The 27,239-nt window shown below is 39.9% G+C and overlaps 1 protein-coding gene across 1 annotated transcript; it reads right to left on the reverse strand.

Annotated features, from left to right (window-relative positions):
- Positions 1 to 407: 407 nt before the first annotated feature.
- Positions 408 to 6,042, reverse strand: LOC104221013 (nuclear/nucleolar GTPase 2). Its single transcript, XM_009771987.2, has 11 exons — positions 5,655 to 6,042; positions 5,215 to 5,348; positions 4,821 to 4,950; positions 4,530 to 4,687; positions 3,922 to 4,023; positions 3,714 to 3,818; positions 3,382 to 3,510; positions 2,744 to 2,884; positions 1,888 to 1,988; positions 1,552 to 1,609; positions 408 to 958 (listed from the first exon to the last, which is right to left on the reverse strand). The coding sequence occupies exons 1-11, from the start codon at positions 5,884 to 5,886 to the stop codon at positions 686 to 688; spliced, it is 1,563 nt and encodes a 520-aa protein (XP_009770289.1). The 5' UTR covers positions 5,887 to 6,042; the 3' UTR covers positions 408 to 685.
- Between the last annotated feature and the right edge of the window lie 21,197 nt (positions 6,043 to 27,239).

A 27,239-nucleotide genomic window follows, 5' to 3' on the forward strand; every position in this document is an offset into this window, starting at 1 on the left:
ATTGATTCTTGTACCTAGCAAAAGATAACTACCAATCAAACTAGAATGTAAAAGCAAAGGACTAGATTATTATAATAGCAAAGAACTAGACTAAAAGTACAAATGAATAACATGTAACATAAAATTTTAGAAATTTGTATAAAAATATACATATATATAGATGTAATAATAAATTTCAAATAGTTACTTCTATAATCGGTTTGGTTAATTTTTTCTGATTATATTTTGATTAATTCAAAACCAAACCAAATTTGATCGGTTTTTAAAATTCACAACCAAAACCAAATCAAACCAAAAAGTATCGGGTTATTTGATCTACCAAAAAATATCGGGTTATTTGGTCGGTTTGGTTTGATTTTCAATTTTTCGGGTATTTATAAACCCCCCTAGCTTCAATATTAAGCAAGTTCAGATCAACCATATGAATCGTCATTATTCATGCAGCTCCAATTAAGCTCATATCAATCCAATATTATATAAAGACAAAATTTTAAACAAATATAAAACCTACAAGAAGTCTGTATATTCTACTATAAATCTGCTAGGACTAGAAAACTCTTAAGAAAGCAATGGAACTAAATTAGAAGTATGAATGAAATAGAAGAACTAGTTTCCAGAACTGTGCAACAGCTGCTGCCTTTCAGGGTACTACAACCATTACAAGTCTGCAAGATGACCCACCCATCTAACTTTCACCCAATAATTCGGTCTGGCTGAATAGCTCCTCCTGAACAGGAACTTCTTTCAGTTGTTGTGATGAAACAACGTCAGCAATAGCTTTTTTAGCAGCCGCGGCCTGATCATCATCCACAGCAGTGTCTGCCTCAGAGACAAGTTCATTTTGCTCGTCAGAGGCATCATCATCCAGCTTTGGAGGTGGAACAAAGAAAGGAATTTTGCCTCTTTGCCAATCATGGAGAACCATCTTGGCGGCAGTCATATAGTCAGGTTCGCCTCCCTGTATAGCACAAATAAGCCCATATCAAGTACGGTCTATCACTAATGTCTGTGGACATCCATAAGCACAAAATTAAAGCAAAGAATACACCACACATAGTTGAAGGATGTCAAGCACATTGCTGAACTGTAACCCAACCGATCCAATATGTTAATCACTAAACATGTTGGGCACAGAAAAAGCTTTTATCACAAATCTCGGTGGAATAAAGAAATATGTACGTCCTTTATCTGGTCTAGGACTATGGCATCAAAGATGCAACATCCTCATTGTTCAAGCCAGCTATGCGCCCTAGATCTCTAAAGGATACTGAATAAGAAATGACCCCAAAAATCAAAAAAATGACAAAAAATTGGACCAGTTTTAAGTAATTAAATGCATTCCATGTCACTAAAATTGTCAATGATGTTAAAAAATATGTACGTTCTTTGACTACCAATTGTTCAGCTAGTGAGCTTCGTTTTGTCCTACATGAACTGAAGAACAATTAAAAAGAACATTTGAAGTTACTTGTCCTATATAACTGATGAACATCAAACAAAATACTTTTAAGTCATCACTGCTGGAGAGGTGAATGGCGGTGTTCAGTTTACCTTCAGAAGTTTGCCTGTTGACTTGCATAGCTGAAGAAGAAAGTCATTATCATCAACCCTGGAAATATCACAAATATTATTTAATTCAGCAGCACAACAAAGATTCTGCCCGACTTTTTTGGGTGTAAACATAAGCTGCCAAAATAAACATGATTCTTGCTTTCCTTGGTGAAATCCTTGACCTAATGTGTAGATATAAAAATATGATGAAGCAGAAAGAATTACGCTATATTCCACTTCTACCTATATGAGGGAGCAGGCTAAGCAAACTAGATGAACATCCTGCCGAATACTTAGGGAATTTAGAATCCTAATCCAATGATATAGAAAATTTACCAATCCTTTATCTTATAAGCTCTTTGAAGATGCTCCTTCTTAACACGATTCAACACTTCACCAATGTGTTCAGCAGCATCCTGCAGGTTTGTCACTCGTACCTGAAGACAATAGCCCAAAGGTTCAAGTAGTTTGAACTGTTAGTCAAAGAACCTCATGCTTACTGCAAAGAGGAAATGGACATCTTTCAAGGAAGACACAAAAATATTCACAAATTGAGAAAGGAGGAAAAGGAATCTCTAAGGGAAGATTAAGTACAGAGAGATCCTATACAACACAAGATGATAAATCTTCACTAGTAAGACTAGTAAACCCGGTTCAGTGGTACATATCCAACTAGCAACAAAATTAAAGCACAACCCTTAACAGGTTTGGTCCTTCAGATTCCGAAGTGGGGAAGGCCAGCATCTATTTAACTGCGTGACTGCAGTTTTTTTCTTTATATTTCCCTATCAAAATGTATTCATGACTAAATACTTCCTACATCATAACTATATGAGGTGCTCATTTGAATGATAGGTAGAAGTGCTCACCTAATAGGCTTATTAAGATACATGACAAAATTTTCTATTAAAAAAATTAAATGCCAACAATAATCGCAATCAGGAAAAATATATCAAATTATTTTAAAATGCGAAAATAAATAGGATATAGAGTCACAATTCCATATGAGAATCCTATTCAGGCATTTTTCTCTATTGAGGACCATAATATTTGTTAAGAAAGATCATCAAAGCAACATTGAATCACCTATGCCTAAATAGTCCTTTTTACAAACTCATTATATCAGCCAGAGAAACTAAACGTAAAGCTTTAGGTAAAAATAGCAAATCAAGCAAAAGTAGAAGACACATACCACACCCTTCAAGACTATATCTGTTTCCGAATCATTATTCTGATAAACTACACCAGGACAGTCGATCAAGAAGATCCTCTTTGTGAGTGTAATGTACTGCCAAACTTTCGTCTCTCCGGGGATAGGAGCCACCTTGCAAACCTAATTCCAAAAGAAGGAGAAAAGGTTAGTTCCAATCCCAAAGCAAAATGAATGTGGTTGCCAGAGAAATGAACATAATACTCAAATTAATATCGTATTTCACAATTCAGGATATGACCTTTTAGACGCTAAGTACACGTGATACAAAAAGCAATTGCCATTATCCAACGAGAAAACAAATTCCCATTATTTATTATTTAGGGAGATGGTGAAGGGAGAGGAAAATTAAGCTCTAGAATTGTATAAATGTTTGGTAATCATGAATCCAGTCAGGAACAAACAATAAGTTCACTGTTGACTATCCTGCATGTGATCTTTTAGAAGCAACATTACTCGATAAACAAAACTTAAGTTGGGAATAGCTTGAATAGTCAAAACACAATTCTCAGGAGGCAGATGAGCTATACAGGAAAAACAACAAGCATTACAGAAACAACATGAACAAAGCCGACACAACTGCCTAAAAGAGGTAGAAGAAGTATGAAGGAAAAGCTTACATTCTTTGTGCGCAATGTATTAATAACTGATGACTTGCCAACATTGGGATAACCTACAAAACCAACAGAGATTGCTTGCTTGTCGCTCTTTATTCGAGAAAACTGTCTCAGTACAGACAAAAGAGAACCCTGAATGCAAAATGGAAAAGAAAATAAGCTACAGAAAATTTTTATCTGAAAGGGGCACATGCACATGCATGCACAATTGTCCATGTGATTAGAAATATAGAAAGGAGCATGAGGGAAGGCATTATTTTACACATCAAGTACGGTGTTTGTTAGTATATTTGTATTTAGAGGTGAGGCAAGGTCAGGAGATATTGCGAGCATACCTTTCCAAAGGACTTGGTGACACTTGCATGAAATGCCAGAGTTGGATATTCCTTAGAGAGTACTCTAAGCCATCCCTTTGTTGCCCACGCAGGGACCAAATCACACTATATAGGCAGAAGACATCAACTGATTCAATTCCTGAAGTAAAGATTAACATCCAAAAGAGCAGAGTATAAAAATTCTGTAGTATATTGATAATAAGCAAACCTTATTCAGCAAAAGGACCATATGTTTATGCTTGCAATTTTCTTTCAAATGCTTCTCCAAATGGTAGCACCTTGTACCTCGGGGGTCTCTGGCATCAAGAACCTGCAAATCCAGGTTAACCACAGTAAGCCAGGACAGCCAGCATTATCCCGTTCATCAAAAATATCCTGAATTCTCCTTAGCAGACAGAGGAAAACTACATCAGAACATTACATTTTCCATAAGCAGCACACAGATCACAGGCAGAGAAGTAGATTGTTTTTTGGATAAGGTAAATAATTTTATCGTAATGGATAACTTTCCTGTATATAAGCAGCATACCAAAAAGTAGAGAATCTAAACATAACATGATTCTCTACGAATGACATTCGATCTTCTATATTAGCTGGAACTCATGGGTGCACCAATAAGAAACAAGGAAAAAATCATGGCAGAAAAGCTGTGCCCGGTACGCATGGTTAAGTGTGATATGGTTTGTGTTTACACTGTGCTACAAGTGGAAATTTGCATTTTTTTCACCAAGAAAGCTTTTAACTGGAAGAATATCAACCACCAATAACATCCTCCATATTAGAAATAACAGGGATTTTAAAAGACACGAAACAAACCTGAACAACTACATCAGAAGAGTCTATGACTTTGTAAAGCTCGCCCCAAATTCGTTTACTTTGTCCTTTCTCAAACATTGTGTGCCTAACAAGATCTCTGAACCCATCTGCATTTTCATTCATGGAGGTGCTAGCATCATGTTTGTCTTCAAAGGCATCTGCAAAAATTCAGAGCCAAATTTGTTGAAGCAAATATCTACTTAAGTGCTTTAGCCCAAAAGGGAAATTTTACGTAGCAGCCATTAGCAAACCCCTTAACTTTAGCAGGCAGAGATGATTATCATTTCATACCTTGAGACACTTCAGCCTTCTTGGCTAGAGAATCATAATCTAATGCCATAAGTTTGGGGCGTTTCCTCTTCGCTTTAGGTCCAAAAGCATCAGCAAAAGGAGCATTGTCAAGAAGATGAACTCTTGCTTGCTTTAAAAAAGAAAAAAAAAACAATATTAGCAAACAGTATGCAAAATCAAGCATGAGACCAGCAAGAATTAGCCTCAATTTGCTAATTATTCTATACACACACACACTCACGCGCATCTCACAGCAAGCTCACTCATCAAATAACAATATGTATGCATATAAAAATGATACTCCATTAATCAGTGAGCCGTGAAGAGGTTCACATAGATTCAGTGGAAACAGAAGAACGAGTCAATAAGCACAAGGGGAAAGCACACTGCATACCTTCTGGTGATCATTTAAAAGGGACATGGGCAACTTCCTTTCCTTTAATATGACATTGTAATTACTGGAAAGCCGACTTGATAGCTCTTCTCTAAAGAATTCCAGTTCCTTCTGGTTAACCACCCGAGTATTCCCTGTAAAGTCCCGGAAACCATATCCTAGTTCAGTCATTTCAACATAGTTCATCCATACACTAAAAACGCATTTACAGTCAATAAATTAATTGACCAGACAGGATATTTGAGCAATGAATATTCAAATAATTTCAGCTGAAGTTAAACATTAAGACTCCATCCTCCTTCAGTTATTAACACTTCCACCTAATCCAATGTCAATTGTGACTGAATTTCAGAGTTATATCAAACCTAAGTAATACATATTAGTACAAATATACTTAGTTTGATTCAAAGAGAAGCGAAAGTGTGAAACTTTTTACATACCGAACCAACGGCGATCTGGTTGTATCCGAGTTGATGGGAGTTCCTTTGATTGTAAGTCGTGCTTAATGATTTTACCCTTAACGTCACGTTTTGGCCTGGTATTGTACATCTTGAGCCGCCGCACAGTGGCGGCGCTACGGCCGTTTTTGGTTGCACTGCCATCTCTGTTGCTGTCTAAGGAATGCTTTGGCTTTCCCGATACGTTCACGGACCTCTCTTTCGTCTTCGCCATCTCCGTTTGATGCTCAAAGAGCAAATATTAGGGTTTTTGGAGTCGGCGAAAAGCCTTATACCCTGCTTTCCAACACTCAAGTTTCGGACGGTTGCAGAGGGGGTTAACTAAAACCTAGCTTTCCAATATGTGCTTGGAGAGGATGTTCTGAAATTTACCCTAAGCTGCTCTAATTTTGGCTTATTTATCTTTTGGCATACAGACCTTTTCAATTTTGCTTTTTTCTTTTTCGGGATGCCTTCTAACTTTGGTCGAGTTCAGATGTCTTCATGGATTAAGTTTGGATTGGCTTTAAAAAATGGGTTTTCAGCATAAATAACTTAACCAAAAGGCAATAGATTGGGGTTGCCCGATTTATTCTTTTGGCTTGTTTTTTAAGCAGCTTTTAACTTCTTTTAAGAACTTTTTAACTTTGTCAAACACTGAAAAAAGCTAATGTATAAGGTAAAATATGTTCATATTTAATGATCACACGAGAAAGCGACGCGTGGAGCCGAAGACAGAAGATAGTCGGACCCGAAGGCAATGATCTCGCTTGACATCGAAAAGAATGATATTCATAAAGGCAAAATAAATGCATGTCATCCAGTAACATTCAATGAAGAATATTCTATAGCACTAAGTGTATAATCCGTTACAGAGAATATGCCATTCACCGTCCACTGTTATACATTTTTCAATGGCTCTCATAATTGTCATTTAAGAGGAGTTTGATCTTGTGACCTTGTGCCCTAGGTGTAATAATAAATAATGAGTTCTATGTAGGAGTTTTGTTCTAAAAAGGAATATTTTAAGGATAAAATAGTAAAAATCTTGGTCAAACTTAAAGTGCTTATAAGCTAAAAATTCATAAGTTAGGGGTGACCAGCTTATGACTTTTAGCTTATTTTTAACTTATAAGCATTTGGCTTATAAGCACTTTTAAATTTACCAAATGCGTAGATAAGTCGAAAAGTGCTTATAACAAACCAGCTTATAAGCTTAGCCAAACACCCTCTAAAACTATGCATAATTTGATAAATATTAAATGAACGTACCGAAATTAAAAAATTTAGAATTCGGTATGGTATTTGGTTTAAGTTTTAAAAAAATAGTATTAGGTATGGTATTTGGTATTTTAAAATGAAATACCGATACAGTACCGAAATATATATTATATTACAAATACACATATTATTAATTATAACATAAATATAAAAAAATCTAGAATTTTACTTTCCTTTGTTCTCTAAGTTCATAAATTAATTCTAAGCAAGCAACAAGACATTTCTAATAATCAAATTTATTCCTTTATGTACAGTTTTCTCCCTCTGTTTGATATTTCCTGGTTTTGGACAAAACTTTTATCAACAGACCTATTTAGTTTTGTACTTTTGAGTATTTTAATTAAGAATATTACAGTTTATGACTCTTGCACTAGTTAGTATTACTGACTAAATTGAAGTTACCGAACCGAATAAATCGAAATCGAAAGAAGAAAAATCGAACCATACTGAATCTAATTAGGTACGGTATTGGTATAGCATTTTAAGAAATCGAATACCGAAAATACTTAACCGAAATATCTAAATATCGTACCGTATCGACCAACGAATACTCCTAGATTAAACGGACCGAAATGTCAAAATGAAACAAGTAAAGGTATTTATTAGGAACAAGTTGTTCCGAGGAAAAAACATAAGTAGGCAATATTTAAGAAAAAAATTCAGATACCTAGCAGCAATAGGTATTTTACAAAACAGACAGCTAAATAAATACATACTTAGCAACAAGCTATAAATATGGACCTAGAATCACATTTTAAAAGAATCCAAAGCATTCCCGTTCTTCTCCTTAAGCAAATATACTTCGTAAATTAGCACCGAGCAATAATGATGAGATTAGAACGTTTTTTTGTTGCTACTTGCTATGTACATATATGAGATTAATGGACTCTATTTCATTTTGAAAACATATCATACATTTATTTTCGAAATTTTTTATGTATCTTTGTTGTTGCAAATTAACATGACCGTACAAATTTTTGTCAAACAATATCTAATTAAATGGTATAATTATATATACTATTGGTATAAAGTTTTATTTTTAATTATATGTCAATATAAATTTCAACACAGTATAATGATGGTATTAATAGTTTATAAATTACAATGGTATTTTTAGTATATAAATTTACAGAGTATATTGAATCTTTCAGTATGTATGTATATATATATATATATATATATATATATATATATATATATATATATATATATATTATGTTTTAATGTAATAGCTGATAATTAAATATATACATGGTATCATAATAGAGTGTGTATGTGTATATATATGGTATAATATCTGTATAAACAATGTATATGACTTATTTTATTTATAATATTCATATAAATATTCAAAGTACTACAAATATTCAAAGAATATTTTAAAATGTTAAATTAAAGGAGAGAGAGAGAGAGAGTTGAATTCTAAATTTAGCAACTAAAATTTAGAATGGAAAATAGGAGGAGGGAGAATGTAAGAAGATAAATAAGGATAAAACGGATTCCATAATTTATGTTACTCATTAATTGTGCACATAAGTTTTACTCTATGCTAATATTGTAAAAGAATATGCTATATATGGAGTAAACAAGAATTAATATCATTTTCTTAAATACTTTTTGAAAGATGCTCCGTTGGGTATTTTTCTCCTATTTTTTATTTATTAGGCTTTTCTGCCTTAATTATCTAGAACTTATTCGTGTTCTAGAAATAAATAAATCAATAAATAAAACAGGAGGAATGTATGGAGAAGAAGAAAAATATAATGATAGAAATGAAAACGATGGCAGATATTTTACCAAAATCTTATTCTCATTATGTTTGGCATTTTAAACTTTTCCCAATGTGTGTATATTCATCTAATTCATTATGTACTCATATTCCATGTATATATATATATATTCTAGTTTATATAAACATGCGTTGCACGTTAATTATTGGCATATATATATTTAGTCAATTATTTATATAAGGAACAACAAAAATAATGTATATATTAGAAAAAATGTTGGAAGAGTAAAAAAAACATCCATTAAAATGTTGAAAATTGATATTATTAGTGTTTGACTCAAAAGATACTAAAACCTTTATGAACAAATCAATCAACAATGAAGGGGTAAATCTTAGTCAAACATAATTCATTCCGGATCGAAAAGTTAACAATAATGATTGTATATGGGACGAAAGAGGCATGATTGATCTCATTAAGATTCAACATTGCTTTTCTTGTCAGTTGAGGAGGAAGTAAATTTACATATATTCTTCGAGGTCATTTCCTCTTTTTCTTGAAGATATAAGAAAGGAGCTTTTTGTCATCTTTTTTTGAGAGAATGGAGAAGCCTCCCGAATTGAGAGTTTTCTTTGGCTATATATAGTCGAGGCCCTTTTACCCTTTGCTTGACTCGATACTTTCTTGTCGTTAATGTGTCCTGGTCGTAATTTTAGGCATTACTCTTTTCGATTCGTCGGATGTCACAGAGGAGAAATGGAGTGGGCTCTATTGACTTTCACTGCCCAATTACTGAGGCGAGCTGTCGGGCAACCTTGTCGTGGTGGTCAGATTTTGACCAATACAGTTAGTCCCTTCGTCTGTCGGAGTCGTCCTATGTCGGACTTCGGCAGACGGATCATGTTCGTTACGAAGTCGAGAGAAATCTGGCCTACAACTTTCCGTTCCTTAGTCGCATTCTGTGGGTTTTTAGCGGAGTGGTGGTGTTCTTTCGATCCTCGTGGATCGTTGTGGTGGTTTCGGAATCGAAACGTCGGTTGGCACTAAAGTGTTGGTTCGTGGTTATCACCATTATGACGCACGTTTCTGGGAGACTGAAACGTTTCGTGCCCTATCAGATTTGAATGACGACTCTTGGGTTTCGTGCTCGGGGAATTTATGTCTCTTATAAATAAAGGAAACTTGTCACTTGATTGATTCACTTCATCTTTCGCTTGAGAGAGTTCTTCAGATATAGCTTTTTCTGATACCTCGAATTTTTGCTTACCTTCTTGTCAACTGAAATCTTTCATCTCTTTTTCTTATTATTTCTTTGGCGCATTTTCTGTTAAAAATGGCTGATGAATCTTCCCGCAAAAATCTTCCTACCGTTAATACGGTACCGGAGAGTTTTGTTCAGGTCACCGAAGGGGCGGATGCGATAGAGGATGAGGAGATTCCCTCAGTGGTTGAGATTTTGCCTCGCCTAGGGAGAAAGGCGACTGACTTCAGTTTTAGCAGCGGGGCGGAACCGAAACCTGTCCCCTCTGTCATGAGGGAAAGGGGGATTGTAAAGTTGAAAGAAAGGTGATGAATCCCCAATTTCGTCGATATGCGGCCGGTGGAGGGGAGCGACACAGTTCACTCCCGTCCCGGGTACTGCGTGTTCTACGCCTACCCCTTTATTGTAGGGTACACACTTCCTCTTCCCATGTTAGTGGTGGATTTTTGCCGTTTCTACGAAGTGTGCCCCGCCTAACTTTCGCCTTATTTGAACAAGTTATTCCTTATGCTGCTCAAGTACGCGGAACTTGCCGGTCGTGAGGTCACTTTGGACCATATGCTCAGCATCTTTGCTCCTCAACTGATCCGCGGTTCGATGATTCACATGCATCCTCGGGGGTCGAGGAGTCTGGTGGTGAAGATGGACGACAGGACCAACCGTCATTTCTACGAGAACTACTTTTATGTGCGGACCGAACACATTGTGGCAGACCCAACGGGATTCCCTGAGAGATGGAACTTCGCACATAAGTTTGCATCTTTAGTTAGTGAAATGCTCGACCGTTTTCTGCGAGTGCTAAATTATCTCGTCTTTGCAGCTGAGAGATTGCCCCTGCCACCTGTCGAAGGGATTCGTGAATGGGTGGAAGCCACTTCCCCATATAGTGGGAATTCGCACATGGTCAACCTTTCATGAGAGGTTCAGATGCAGGCCCCTTACAGGTGAGATGACGCATTTATCTATTGTTCTTTTTTTGTTTAGCCTCTTATGCATCGTTTGTCGTTTCCAGGGAGGGTGCGGAGAGCAAGGGCTCCTCAGCTAGCTTTCCGCCAGTTGGCCGCATTTGCTCGCCCTATCGCAGTATCCATTGTACGACTTTCGTCGAGGGCTGCTTCAGTTGAATTTGCGGCCTTGGTTACTCCAGCGAGGGCCGCTTCCCAGGACGAGGTCCCGACCAATGTAGTTCGCCCAACGGATGAGTCATCATCTACTGAAGAGGAAGAGGGCCATCGAAGAGATGGAGAGTAGAGTTTGAGACGGCGCCCCCAACAGTAATTCATCTAGACGACTCTCCCCCGACGGGCTTAGGAGAGGGTGTTACTGTGGCTCCCCCCATAGGGGCGGAGCAAACAGTTGGAGTTGTCGGTGCCTGCGATCAGCAATCAGAAACTCCTGCCGCCGTCTTGGCTCAATCAGAAGTCCCCCCCCGGTTGTTGATGATAAACACCTTGTCGTGGTAGAGAACCAGACCTCTGGGGTTGCTATTGTGATTTCAGACGTGCCCTCATCTTCTGCAGCGCGTCGTGTTTCCTCTTCAGCAGCAGAAAGGGGAAAAGGCATGGTGATTGATGACTATGAGTCTTAGTCAAACCTGGACCCCGACGATGTTAGGATGTTCGAGGAGGGTCTCACTCATTCGGTGGTTAATGCAGGGGGCTCGGCCCGTATTCTTCATATCCCTTTCGGCATTAATCTCTTGGCGGAAGGGGAAGATCTGGTACCGCAATTCAGCCTATTATGATCCGAAGCTGAAAACGAGTCCCTTCGGGATGTTTCCGATGCTAAGTTGAGGGACGAGGTGGCCGTCATGGCCTTAAGGGTACGTTACATTTTGTTTTCGCTTTATGCTTTTGCCCTTTCCGAAAGTACTAGTTTAACCATGTCCTTACGTTTTCCAGACATACATGGTGGAAGCGGAAAGCATTCGCAGGACCAACATCTGGGCAAGGGTTTTCTTGAAGATGCTGGAGAAATACCGTCGCTACCGTGACAGGTGTCGCGAGATGCATGAGCGGCTGAGGACGGATCCCCGTAATCGGGCTCTTGGTGAGGAGTTGGAGAAAAGGTACCAGGAATTGATTCAGACCATCCGCAGCAAGAGTGAACTCGAGGAGCAACTTTGCATTAAGAACAAGGAGCTCGAGTTAGGTAAGGGGATCGCAACGGAGTGTGAGCATTTGTAGGGTAGGTTGAGATTGATGCAGTCAGAGATGGACCAGAACTTGGTCAAGGTCGAGGTGATGAGCACGAAGTGGATGAGAAAATTGACTGTGATGGAGAGCAAAGTCGCTGGATTGGAGAACATTGAGAGTGCCTGGTCTGAGGCTTTGGCGAGGGCGACGGCCCTAGAGAACACCATCCATGTACTTCAATCCGAACAGGAGTCGGAAAGAGCGACAACTACCTTCAGGGAGGCGAGGCTCGAGGAGCGCATTGGCATGATTGATCAGGAGGCATTGGTTCTGGGAGATCGGGTCGCGACCCTAGAGGCAGAAAATGAGCGATTACAGGCTCAGGTTGAGTCATCTTCTGTTGTTGTTCCTCGTCGAGTGCATAAGCTCTGGGTTTATGCTGAAGCCCAGCGGGACATATATAAGAGTTTGTGGGAGGCGGGCACCGTGGCTGAGGCTGCTTATGAAGAAGCGTGAGCGGAAGCTCGGGAGGCTCACATTAACTGTGGATATGACGCGGCGACGCCCGAAGCTAATGAGGATGCGGATAATGGTAAAAGAGAACCTCTTGGAGACAGTGATAATAGTGGTGATGGTGATGAAGGTGATAACGCCGAATGAAGAATGTTGTCCTTTGTTTTTATTTTCATTTTGATTGTCGACTATCGTTTGTTCATTTTTTTTTTGGTTAGCCTGGGCCATATGTAAGCGGTGGTAGCTCTCACTATGATTTTGCATAAATAAAAGTTCTTTTCTTTGCTATTTGCCTTGTACTTCACTTTTTATTTCAACTATTCATGGCTTTGGTGCAAGATAGGGGCTCGTCTGATGAGTACCGATTTTCCTTTTCTTACGGTGGTTGTCGACCTTTAGGGGTGTCGTTTCGAACTTATCGAAATGTCGGCCCATCGTCGTTCGATCGAGGTCGAACTATTCTTTTCTTTTGGTGAAGGCCCTTAGCCTTAAAGAGTGTTATTTCGAACTTATCGAAATAATAGCCCGTCGTCGTTCGATTGAGGTCGAACTTGTGAGCACGTGATTTTTGCCTCGCATGAATTACTCCTACAGAATCTCCAGAATTAGGATTTTTCTTTTTATTATTTGGTTTTTAGGAATTAATTGCTCAATTTTCGTGTTTGTTTACATTTTGTGTGCATAATTAATTTTATTTAAATCATAAAAATAGTAAAATATCACGCACTGCATTTAGGATTCAATTTGATATTTTTAAATTAATTAGTAAATTAGTTTGTTTTATAAAATATGAAAATCACAAAAATAGTTCATTTTGCATTTTAATTCTTTAATTTTGAATTTTATAGTTTTTCTTTAAATTTAGAGTTTAATTAATTATTGTAAATACTATAATGAGTGATTAATCTAATTGGGTAGGTTAATTTGGTTTAAAAAAAATTAATTTTGTTTTATTTTAATTTGAAAGGAAAAAGGATTTGAAATTGAAAAAGAAAAAGAAAAGAATTTGAATAAGAAGTTTGTTTGGGCCATTTTTATTTAAAATTCCCCAGGTCCAAACGATTATGCCTCATTACCCGTCTAGAACCGGCCCAGATCCGGGTCCAACCCGGTCCAAACCCCCAGTAACTGAAACGACGTCGTTTGATTATCCTTTGATCACGGTCGTTGGATCTCCTTAATCCAACGGTCCGGAACTGGGGAATCAATAATATATATATGTCCAAACGTTACCCTACCCCCCTCGTTTCATCTCTCTCACCTCACCCTTCTCCGGAGACCCTTACCCAAAACCCTAACGCCGCCCCGAAATCCCACCGCCTCAGGCCGGCAGCGCTGATCCCAATCAACACCAGATCAACACCCCAGACTCCCCTTCACCTCCCCGTTCCGAATCATCACCTTTTTCTTTCGAATCTATCCGGAACGCCTCGAATCTTGATTTAAAAGGGAAACCCTAGCGCCGCCCTTGTTTTCTCCGGTGGCGGCGCCACCTCTGTTCAACCCCAAATCTCACCCATGCAACCACCAGCCTTCCCTTAGCCCCAATCCACGACCATTTCTCCTTAAATCCTCACCAAATCGGCCTGTTTTTGAATCTGGAAACAAAAAGAAAAGAAGTCCGTCAAGCTTTCCAATTTCTTTGAGTGATAGGGCTTGAAATGGGTATTAATTGTTTGTTTTCGTTGAGAACATACAATTAATACTTGTTTTGAGTCAAATCGGAGTTGTTCGAAGGTTCATCAATTCTGGTACGAGATTTTCTTTTAGGTATTTTTCTTTTCTTTACCTTTTGATATTTAATTTTTTATTTTTGTTCTCTTCTCATCTTCTTCTACTCTTTCTTTTATTTTTCTGATTTTTATCTTTTGTCTTTTCATCTCTTCAAGTCATCCGTATTTGCATGTTAGTTTTAGAACTTGTTTAATTAGTATTTGTTTTTTGTTTTTTTTAAGTTTCTTTGGGCCCAGAATTGCATGAGTCTTTAAGACTCTGTAAACAAACTGGTAAAGGCTCTAAGCTTTCAATTTTGAAATGAGGCTTCGATAAAACCAACAACCCAAGAGGGGATTCGACCTGAATTTACAGACCCATAATATTTGAATTGGGTCAATTTGACCCATGTGTTGTCTGGTCTCTTAAGGTAAAAACAGGGTTCACAAGGGGTGATTTAGGGATTTAAGATAAAGGAATAATTTGTAACTATCTGAGGAAGCTTCCTAGAAGCTGGGATGGGGACTTAACTGAAAATCTGATTTGTATACTAAGGATACTGAAGCAAGAATAAAAATTCAAAAAGGGTAAAAGATGCAAAACTGAAGTCATTTGGGCTGCCCTAACGCCTTGCCTATAAAGGCATTCTTACTTGAAGCTAAAGCCAGATTTTGAGGAGAGGGGGAAAATTTTGAAAACAACTAAACGGCTGAAACGTTTTGTAGAAAACACTAATTCATTGGACTTTAGTTTTGAAATCTGAAATCCTCTTCTTTCTGAATCGGTTTCTTGATTATTTGAACTTAGAAATGGCTTGAGACTTAGTCATTGAGATTGGTTTAGAGGTCTGTTGGTTAGACTGTGCATTTGAAACTGATTTCTAGGCTACATCACTTCATTTTCTGGCTTCTGAAATTGCTTTGCTGGTTTGCTCTTTGTTACTGGACCTACTGCTGATTCCCTGTTGTTTCACTTGCTGATTCTTCACTTCTTTGTTACTCTTTTATTTCCAGGTATTTCTTTGAACCATTGAATGGCAAGTGAAGTTATAAAATGTGTTTTGAGTATGGAAAACGTGGAGTCTTGTTGAAAATGAAACTGAGTTCGTTTTGTGTTTGAAGACCAGTCTGCATATGTTCATAGGCTGTTTAGTTCTTGTTTATTGTATTTCTAGACTTCGTTGTAGTGTTGGACAAATGCTTCTTTCCATTTGTTCAATTTAAATATTTGATGTTTTTGATCATATGTGCGAGTGGTAAAGAATTAGTGCAGTAGAAACTTCAGAAGAGTTAAGCATGCTTCAGATTTGTGTTAGCCTGTTGAAACCGGTGCTACTATGGGAGTTTGTTTGAATCTGTTTAAATTCTTAAGGTTTGGAACCAGAAGGTTTCACATTGCAATCTATCTGGTGTTGTACTCCACTATTTGGAAACCATGTAGCAATTTATTTCATGAACTGTTAATTGAATAGCTTCCAAGTTTAGTAGTTAGCTTATAGTTATTGTGAACAAGAAAAAATTGGTATCGCTTTAAGAATAGAGGGAGGCACTGATTTACTTCTGTTTTACTTATGAGCATATTTAAGTTGAAGTTGTGATTTAAAATTCAGAACGCTTAGCTTTTACTCTGTGCTTGAAACGTTAAAATGCAGAAATAAAATGTTAGTTCAATTTCGTATCTTGTATGGCCTTAGTTGATTGGCATTAAAATGATTATGTACAAAGGTTTGGTTCTGAAGTTTGGGCCCAATGTTGGCCCAGTTAACAAAAGGTTTGACCTCAGATTCGACTGTCCCTGGACGTCCTTTCCTCCCTCAGAATTGCGCTCATCTTAGGCCCAAGCCTGAAGGCATCTGTAAATGGATTATTTACCTCTTTCTAGTTGGGCCTGTTCGTTTCATCAAATTCAGCTCCTTCGTTTAGTTATTTTATTATGAAGGCAATTTCTTTTTTAGACGTTTGGTTGTTCAATACAGTGCTTAGTAGTTTCTACATAGGTTCGAACAAATAATTAGAATCTCATTAAGCTTTCCTCAATTAATTAGACTTTTAAAATCGGGTTAGAGGTGCGCCGCGCCAAATAAAATCTTAAAACGCATGACCCTCACTTAATTATATCTTTTAAATTCTTAGAAATCGAGGCGTGACATTTAGCAAATTTTCATGGCCCTCGCAAATTTAAAACGTGTAGTTTCTTTAGGCGCGTATTTTAATAATATTACCTTCCTAAGCTCGAGTGTGCATTTCATGTGACCCAAATCCAAAACTCAACAACGTTAAATAAAATGTGTCGTGGACCGCGGGTGCATTTCATGTGGCGTGGTTCAAAGACGTTTTTTAGATAACGTTGAATCTTTCTAAAATTAATTAAAATTTATTAATAATTTAAAATTATACCATAGGCTAAAACTTGTTTTTAAAATCAGATAATAGGCTAATTATGATAGTTTAAGCCCCCGTGCTAGAACCACGGAATCCGAGGGTGCCTAACACCTTCCCTCGGGTTAACATAATTCCTTATTCAAAATTTCTGGTTCGCAGACTTCAAAAGGAAAGTCGAATTTTCCTCGATTTGGGATTAAAAATAAACCGGTGACTTGGGACACCAATTAAAATATTCCAAGTGGCGACTCTGATAAATAAATAATCTCATTTCGAATAATGTCACTTAAATTGGAAAAACTCCCTATATATACCTTCGGGTAGTGTAAAAAGGAGGTGTGACAGCTCTGGCGACTCTGCTGGGGATCGAACCCAGAATCTCTGGTTCAGGATTCAAGAATTCGAGCTTAGAATAGTTGTTATGATTGGCTTTATCTATTATCTGATTTTTCTACATGTTTGAGCCTAATGTGCTAAATGTTTTTACCCCTTTGATATTCTGTGAACTGTATATAAACTGCTATGAAACCTTTCCTCTCTCTGAGTCTTCTAAATCATGGAGAAGGGTGCATTTCGTGTGGCTTCTCTTCTGTCTAGAGTCTTTTCCCATTTTAGAACGAGGTTCGGATAAGTTGCTAAGCCGGTGAAGCTTCTGTATTCCCGGTACGCTGCCCCCCCTCGGCCCCCCGGCTCGAGTTGTCCAGGTCTAGAACAATAAACCCAGGTTTTAAACCTAGTATAACAAATCATCATGCCAAATCCCTAGTAGGAACGTTTGTTTGCATCACGTGCATTTGACCTTGGAGACTCAACACAGGGGTTGGGTCTGTCTAGGACAGGTGTACTTGAAATGAAAAAACCATCCTGATGCATCTTACTTGCTACTTGTGCATTTATTTGCTTCGGATTTGCATGTTGACCGACTTATATATAATAGGAGAAAGTTAGGAAAAAGAAACTCAATGTGAGGGCTCGGAGAGATAATCACTTGTTTTGAAAAACCAGTGTCCAAAATATACTGAAACTCTGCCGTAAATTTTCTATTTTAAAAAAATAGTTGGTTTATTTTGTCAAATCTGACCGAACTACGCCAGTTTGATTCTCACCGGATGTGGAATACGTAGGCAACCCTCATCGGGTCCAACTTCCCTTGTTGCAAAAATAGCCCAAAAATACCAAAATTTTAATTATTGTCACAAATAAATCGGGTGATGCCATTCTTGTTTAAAATAAGCCAAATGTCCCCAAAAGGGCGCCGGAAGACGGTTTTTGCAAGAATAGTCACCTTGGTTCATTTTTAACGGTTAACAAGAACAACCTTAAAATCTTCTTCCCCGAAGTGCTGAAAGGCCATATCTGCAAAATCGGGTTTTATTTTTGAAACAAAACTTTGAAAAATGGTGTTACTCTTTTGGGTCAAAATGAGTTATTAAATCACCTTAATAAATGTGCAGGATGAGCACAAACGAAATTGAACCCTTCACAGTCCTTGATGAGATCCCCTTAAAGCTCCACATGTGGTGGAATGATCTAGGAAAAGGTAGTAGAGAAACAGTGGTAAGAGTTCTGGGAGGCCTTGTCGGACTATTGAACGTCAAGCCAAGGCCGGACATAATTGAAGCTTTAATACCTTTCTGGGATCCGACTCGCAATGTGTTCCATTTCTCTGACTTTGAGCTCACACCTACATTGGAGGAGGTTGCAGGTTATGCGGGCCTTAATGGAAACCTTAGAAGTCGATATCCATTGTCACCAAGACCAGTATCTCCCCACAGATTTCTAGATTTGTAGAGTATTAGTCCGGATATTCAGGACAGAAACTTACCGGAAGGGTATTGCATGCTCCAGTTCTTGTAGCATCGATATGGTAACCCCCGAGGTTTTGAAGAGCCGAACACTGGTCTAACCCACGCTAGAAATAAAGACAAATGGGAGGCAAGGCGGGGTTTAGCTTTTATGGTAGCCTTCTTGGGTGTTGTAGTTTGTCCGCAAAAAGATGGTAATATAGAGATAGGTCTCTTGGGAATAATCGATGTTGCAATCACGAAAGCCAATAGCATTGTGGTTCCCCTGATCTTATCTGAAATCTACCGAGCCTTGACAATCTGTCGGGAAGGAGGAAAGTTCTTCCAAGACTGCAATCTGCTACTACAGTTATGGATGCAAGAACATCTCTGCCACCGGGTGGGGTATATGAATTACGGTTTGACCGGTTTGAGTTGCATTGAAGAGTTTGAAAGCCGAGTGGCAGGCATTGAATTCCCCGAAGGTACTGAAGCTTGACTTGCACATTTAAGATCCTTGACTGACGATAAAATTGAGTGGGCATTCGGATGGCTTCCTACCACCGAAGTAGTGTACATGTCAGCTGAAGTGTGTTACCTCTTCCTGATAGGTATCCGGAGCATCCATCCTTATGCTCCACACAGGGTTTTGCGCCAATTAGGAAGGCTTCAAACCGTCCCCAATGATGAAGATTTGAGTAAACATGTCATTGAATTGGGCCCGAAAGCCACATTTCCAGAAGGGAAAATTCGCCAAGTATGGAATGAATGTAGATTTCTTGAACCTAAGACCATGGTGCGAGATCTAGTCAGAGGTGAAGTGGACCCTAAGAATATTGTCTGGTTCAGCAAAAGATTCCAGATTCCTAAAAGGCCTGCAAAGAGACCCCATGTCCAACAGTTCACCGATGGAGCCCAGGCGCAGTAGGACTGGTTGACCAAAGAAAATGAGTACAGGGCCAAAATCAGCCGGTTGGAAAGGCGAGTCATGGAGCTTCAGTTTGAAAATGGTGTTCAAGCCGCTGCAGACGAGGAAGAAAAGAAAAAACTAACTCAGGAAAATGAGTCCCTCAAAGCTCAGATTCGGAAGATGAAAATAGTTGCCAGAAACCCGGAAAGAAGCCGGGCTGACGAAAGACTTATAAGCAGTCTTAAAAAGAAAGTCCTTGAATGTCAAGAAGACCTGGAAAAGTCTAAAGCTAGTCTAGCAAAAATCCGGGCACAATGGACAAAGAAGGGAGAAGAGCGGGCACGGTTGCTGCAACAAATGAAGGGGAACTATGAAGGGACTATTACTAGCCTAAGAAGAAAGGTAACCACTTTCGAGAACGAGGCAGCCAAGTAGGCTAAAGATTTCAAAACCGATAGAGAATACTGTTATGACTTGATGGCTCAAATGGAGGAAGGAATGCAGTAGTTGCAAGATCAACACCTTCATGACTCTCAAGTGTTGGAAGCCCGGAATCAGCAGATAGGGCGGTTACTTCAGGAAAAGGGCAAAATTAGAGAAAGGATCAGAACCATCGCTAAATACATTACCATAAAATGCCAAGCATGCGAAGACATGACTCGTACCACCTTTTTCGCTGCAGTGATGACTTTTGTTCGCCAAGTTATGCGTGATTTGGAGCGACTGCAAGGGGATCTCGCATTTAGGCCCGCGGCGAGACCGAATGATGTCCCACGGGCACTAGGAGCATTAATGTATTCTTGATTTTACTGGAGTCTGTATCTTTCTTTTTTGTTGAAGACTGTTAGTTTATTTTCGATTCGGTATTTTTCTTTTGAGTCTGTTAAGTCAGTTCGTGAGTCTGTATTTTCATCGTGTTTTTGGAGTTTGTTGTTTTCCTTTTTGAGTCTTTTAGCTTTAAATCATTGTAATCCAGAGTATTTCCTTTTTATGAAGAATTGAAAATTCCAAAATATTCTATTATTTATTTTTACATTTTTAACGCCCCCAGAACTACGCTTGGTCTGATTCATGCGGGGTCATAACTCAAAAAGAAGAAGAAGAAGAAGAAGAAGAAGAAGAAGAAGAAGAAGAAGAAGAAGAAGAAGAAGAAGAAGAGAGAAGAGAAAGAATAACAAAAAGAAGAAAAATGTTGAGAGAGAGAGTGGAATTGAAAATAATAATAAAAAAAGTAGTAAGTAAAGCTGGGATGAAACATGCAACCGTTGCAAAACATGTAGAAACATATTTAACTGTATAGGTGCATCACACCCCAACATGTGATTACCTATCTGTTATTTGTTTCAAACTAACCGTTTGCTGCTGTAATCAGTTCAGGTTTTTATAGAACAGTGGTTGGTTTTTGTGGTAACCTGGATTCACACCCATACTTTACTAGATCAAAAGGGAGCGTCGAAATGTCTTCAGAAATGACTCTACCAACAATTCCCATCATGGATGATAGTCCTATCTCAGGCATCCCGACCTCAGAATCGGCACCTGCCGAAGAAAATAGAATCCTGTGTCTTCGAGTTATGGAAATGTGGGACGCTTGGGCAAATGGAAGAGAGCCACCAAGCGCCATCCCCGGATTACCCGAACTTTTTCCTAGAGCAAGTGGTACTTTCACTGTTCCGATCAGTCACCCAAATACCCCATTAGGACACCCAACTATTTCAGCTCATTTTATGGGAACACCTTCTGAGGTTCGCCCCCAGGTGTCAATGTCCGGTGCAACTTCGAATATCTTCACCGCTCCCCCATGCTCAGCCAAAGTACAACCTACACTACCGAGGCCCAGTTTTGACCCCTCAGCTTTCACCTTCCAAACACCCATCTTCCAAATGGAACCTCCTCAGTTTCACAGTTATACTTAATCTCAACCGCCCCAATTTGAGTTCACTGCGGGGCAAGAAAAGACCGCCAAAACTCCTGAGCAAGAAGAGATTATGAGGAAGATGAGAAGTATGGAACAGAGTCTCAAAAGCATACAAGGCCTGAGTGGACAGAAAAGTGTATCCTATGCCGACTTGTGCATGTTTCCCCATGTGCACCTACCATTGGGATTCAAAACCCCAAAATTTGAGAAGTACGATGGGCATGGTGATCCTATTGCTCATCTCAAGAAATATTGCAATCAATTGCGAGGGGCCGGTGGAAAGGAAGAACTGCTTATGGCCTATTTCCAAGAAAGTCTGGTTGGCATCGCTTCTGAGTGGTATATGGACCAGGATATATCCCGCTGGCACATCTCAGATGATCTTGCTAGAGACTTCGTCAGGCAGTTCCATTACAACATTGATATTGCTTCAGATAGGAACTTGTTGACGAACTTGAAAAAGAAATCCTCGAAAAGTTTTCGGGAGTACGCAGTTAAATGGCGAGAGTAGGCATCTAGGGTAAAACCTCCGATGGATGAGGTCGAAATGGTCACAGTTTTCTTACAAGCTCAGGAAGCCGACTACTTCCAAAATATGATGTCCGCCATGGGTAAACAGTTCGCTGAAGCCATCAAGATTGGCGAAATGGTTGAAAACGGGTCGAATTCTAAGCCAATCTGTTATCAGAGCTACTTCCCAAGCCATTCAGGGTGGGTCCGGGGGAATAGCAAAAGGCAAGAAAAAGGAAGAAACATTCATGGCAGCGTCGGGTACAAGAAAACACCATACTCCCAGATCCCTTCTCCCAGAAAGGATCCCGCAACACTATTACCCCCACCAAGATATGGCCTATGCTCCTCATCCATACACGGTCATGAATGCTCAACCTTATGTCCACCCACATCAACAAGCCAACCGTAACCAAGCTCCATTTCCTAGAAACCAGCCTCCTTACCAAAACCACTACAACCCCGTCCTCCACAAAATAATTTTCCCCCTCGTGAGCCACCTAGAAGGCCAAATTTCACACCAATCGGCGAATCCTACTCTAGCCTGTTTCCAAAGCTTGTCCAAATGGGTCTGCTCCAGCCGGTTCCTCAAACCAGGCAAAACCCAACATCACCCGCTTACAGAGCCGGTACCCGATACGCCTATCACTCAGGGGCAGAAGGGCATGACACGGATGACTGTTGGACTTTGAAGAGAGCCGTGGAAAACTTGATAGAACAAAGGAAGATAGTGCTAATAGATGAAGATATTCCCAATGTGACTAATAACCCACTGTCGGCCCACAACAACGGGTCGGTAATCAGACTGATTTGTGAGGACAAGGATTTTGACCCGGCATTGAAGGCCATCATTGCCATTGCTGACGTAGAAAAGAAACCAAAAGCTGCCCCGAAGCAAGACAAAGGGGAGAAAAAGAACAAAACCACCCCTCCAAAATCAGAGAAGAAAGTTGAAGCGGGAATTGGGGCAACACCTCCCAAAGATGTTGTTCTCTATGTCCCTTGGGGCCGCAGAGAAAAATAGATGACTTTGAGTCCTCCTAGGAGATTCGAGTTGAACAAGGCAGCCCAAATATATGTGCACAAAGGAGCCTATGTGTTGCGGGGGCCAATTAATCCACCAAGGCTGAGTGAGCCCGTGGTTATTGGACGCGCACCACAGACCCATGATAGATCCTACCGCTGTGCCCTGGAACTACAACAAAACGGTGGTGACCTATAAGGGCAAAGTAATCTCAGGAGAAGTTCAAGAAAATAACCCCGTTAAAAAGTATTCTAACTTGGAAGAGGTGAACAATGCCACTCGAAAGCGCTTCCCATCTAAGAAGACCGTGAGTGTCGAAGAAGCGGAGACTTTCTTTCAAAAGATGAAAATGGCGGATTATGAGGCGATCGACCAGCTTCGAAAATTTCCCGAACAAGTCTCCTTGTTGGCTTTGCTGATGAACTCCACTGAACATCAGAAGGTATTGATCAAGACCCTTAACGAAGCATATGTTCCTATTGAGACTTCTGTAGAACAGTTGGAGAGGATGGCAGAAAGGTTTTTCGCAATTAACCAGATTTTCTTCAGCAAAAAGGACTTGCCCCCAGAAGGGGCCGTGTATAACAAAGCCCTGAACCTGACAGTCAAATGCGAAGGGTACTATGTGAAAAGGGTTATGTTGGACAGAGGCTCTGGGTAGACATCTGCCCAATCTCAACTATACAGCGCATGGAAATCGGGACCGAAAGAATTCGACCCAACAATGTCTATGTACGGGCTTTTGATGGTATAAAAAGGGACACAATTGGAGAGATCGACCTGATTCTGACCATCGGCCCAGTAGACTTTGAAGTAACCTTCTAAGTTCTGGATATGGACACATCCTACAATTTTCTCTTGGGGAGGCCATGGATTCATGCAGCGAGGGCCGTACCTTCTACCCTTCATCAGATGATAAAATTTGAGCATGAATATCAAGAGATTGTGGTCCACGGGGAAGATGAGCAATCAATCTATCGGGACCCATCAGTCCCATGTCTTGAAGCAAGAGAGAAGAGTGAGCACATAGTTTATCAGGCCTTTGAAATTGTGGTCGTAGACTAGTACGAAGAGGGAAACCCTTGCCCCAACCCTTTATTTCTAATGCATCAATCATGGAGGCCAAAGAAATGATCATACATGGCTTCAAACCGGGGATGGGGCTCGGGAAATCCTTGCAAGGGATAACTGAACCTATCGCCCTGACCGCCAGTGAAAAGTTCTTTGGGATAGGCTTTCGACCCACTCCAGCTGATGTAAAATGGGCGAACGATAGAAAGAATGATGGTTGGGTCTTTCCTCAGCCGGTGTCGCATTTGTACAGAACATTTGTCAAGCCAAAATACCATGAGGAAGAAGAATATGAGGCCTTTACGACCGAAGAGATTGAAGAGATCTGTGGGGCAATGAGGAAGATACTATATGAAACCCACATGGTCTAGCCAGGGGAGGGCTCAAGCACCGTTGAGGTGCTGTATATGGGACCTGACGCCAAGCTACAAAATTGGAAGGCTACGTTGTTCCCAATCAGGCGGGGTCCCGGTAGACCTGTCCTGCCACCTTTTCTGCATCACGAGTTATTTCAGGGTGTAACTCGGATGTTTTCTTTAGTTTCTTGTCTTTTAATTTTCCAATGTAAACCCTTTTATCTTCAAATTCCAAGAAATGAAATCAATATTTCATCATTCATCTTTCTTTATTCTTTCTGATTTTTGCTATTTTTCCCTTTTGTTTCTTCTTTCAGTTCTAACAATGCGGCTTTAAATAACATGACATGCTTGCGGACTTCATGCCCAGATCCGAACACACTGTTTAACTATTAAATGATGAACCAAGAACTGGAGTACGATAAAGAAGAGGCTTTTAGGGAAATAAATCGAGAATTGGAATAATTTGAGAATAAACCTAAGCCGAACTTAAACGATACTGAACCGGTTAATTGGGAAGTTCTGAAGAAATCAGGGAAACCAAGATAAGCATTCACGCAGATGAAAAAACTCAAGACGCCTTAATCCACCTCTTGTTTGAGTTCAAAGATGTGTTTGCTTGGTCATATGACGACATGCCAGGACGGAGTGTTGATTTGGTGGTTCATAAGTTGCCTACTTACCCAGACTATTCCCCAGTCCAGCAAAAGTAGAGAAAGTTTAAAACTGATATCAGTGACAAGATCAAAGAAGAGGTCACGAAGCAGTTGAAAGCGGGGGTGATCCGAGTGGTCCAATACACCATATGGTTAGCTAATGTAGTCCCAGTACCAAAGAAAGACGGGAAGACCCGGGTATGTGTGGATTATAGAGATTTAAACAAGGCAAGTCCCAAAGATAACTTTCCTTTGCCGAACATCCACATCCTTGTTAATAACTGCGCCAAGCATGAGATACAGTCCTTCGTGGATTGTTACGCAGGATATCACCAGGTGTTGATGGATGAAGAAGATGCAGAGAAGACAACTTTTACCACACCTTGGGGTACATACTGTTGCAGGGTCATGCAATTTGGTCTCAAGAATGCCGGGGCAACCTATATGAGGGCCATGATAGCCATTTTTCACGATATGATGCACCAAGAGATAGAGGTGTATGTGGACAATGTAATCATCAAATCCAAAACCCAGGACGACCACGTTCGGGACTTGAGAAAGTTTTTTGAGCAGCTGCGCAAATATGATTTGAAACTGAACCCAGCCAAATGCGTATTTGGGGTACCATCCGGTAAACTCTTGGGATTCATCGTCAGTCGGAGGGGCATCGAGTTAGACCCAACAAAGATAAAGTCTATTCAAGATTTGCTTCCTCCAAAAACTAAGAAGGATGTTATTAGTATGTTGGGTAGATTGAACTACATCAGCTGATTCATTGCCTAGCTGACATCCACATGTGAACCCATATTCAAATTGCTGAAGAAAGATGCAACAGTCAAATGGACAGATGAATGTCAAGGGGCTTTTGATAAAATCAAGGAATATCTGTCGAATCCGCCAGTCTTGATCCCACCTGAGCCAGGGAGGCCCTTGTCCTTGTACCTAACAGTCTTGGAAACTTCTTTCGGCTGCGTCCTCGGGCAACACGATGTGACAGGAAAGAGAGAGCAGGCTATTTACTATCTGAGCAAGAAATTCACCATTTATGAAGCCAAATACACTTTGTTGGAAAGGACCCACTGCGCTTTGACTTGGGTCGCTCAGAAGCTAAGGCATTATTTGCAAGCCTACACCACTTACCTCATAACCAGGTTGGATCCTTTAAAATACATATTCCAAAAGCCGATGCCCACTAGGAGGCTAGCAAAGTGGCAGATCCTGCTTACGGAATTCGACATAGTATATGTCACTCTCACGACAATGAAAGCCCAGGCGTTAGCAGATCATTTGGCTGAAAATACGGTCGATGATCAATACCAACCTTTGAATACTTACTTCCCAGATGAAGAGGTAAACTCAGTTGAGGCAATATCCAAAGACATCAATGCTTGGAAAATGTTCTTTGATGGAGCAATAAACGCAAAAGGTGTTGGAATTGGGGCAATCTTGATTTCGCCCACCGGTCAGCATTACCCGGCCATAGCTAGGCTTCGGTTTTTCTGCACAAACAACACTGCCGAATACGAAGCTTGCATTATGGGTATGAACATGGCAATCGACCAAGATGTCGAAGAACTGTTCATCATGGGAGACTCAAATTTGATTATCCGACAAGCTCAGGGAGAATGGGAAACCTGAGACATCAAGCTTATTCCTTACAGGCAACATATGGAAGAACTTGGCAAACGATTCAAGTCAATAGAGTTCTGGTACATTCCTCGCTGCCACAATGAACTAGCTGATGCACTTGCCACTTTAGCCTCAATGCTGCCGTACCCAGGCAATGCCTACATTGATCCATTGGAAATCCAAATTCGGGAAAGACATGGTTATTGTAATATGGTTGAAACAACACCAAATACCATGGTATCATGACATCAAAAGGTTTTTGAAAACGCAAGAATATTCCGAGCAAGCCAGTGGAGACCAGAAGAGAACCATTAGGCGGCACGCGAGTGGTTTCTTTTTGGGTGGTGATGTCTTGTACAAGAGAACTCCGGACCTCAACTTGTTGAGATGTGTTGACGCGGAAGAGGCTGGAAAAATCATGCATGAGGTACACACGAGAGTATGCGTACCCCACATGAACATGCATGTCTTAGCAAAGAAAATCCTTCGAGCGAGCTATTACTAGATGACCATGGAAAAGGGCTGTTTCAGCTTTGTTCGGAAGTGTCATCAGTGTCAGGTGCACGGTGATTTGATTCATGCACCTCCCACAGAACTACATCCCATATCAGCACCTTGGCCATTTGTTGCTTGGGGTATAGACGTCATTGGGCCAATCGAGCCAAAAGCCTCAAATGGGCACAGATTCATACTAGTTGCCATTGACTACTTCACGAAAT

Source organism: Nicotiana sylvestris, chromosome 7, assembly GCF_000393655.2.
Source record: "Nicotiana sylvestris chromosome 7, ASM39365v2, whole genome shotgun sequence".
Taxonomy (NCBI): Eukaryota; Viridiplantae; Streptophyta; class Magnoliopsida; order Solanales; family Solanaceae; genus Nicotiana; species Nicotiana sylvestris.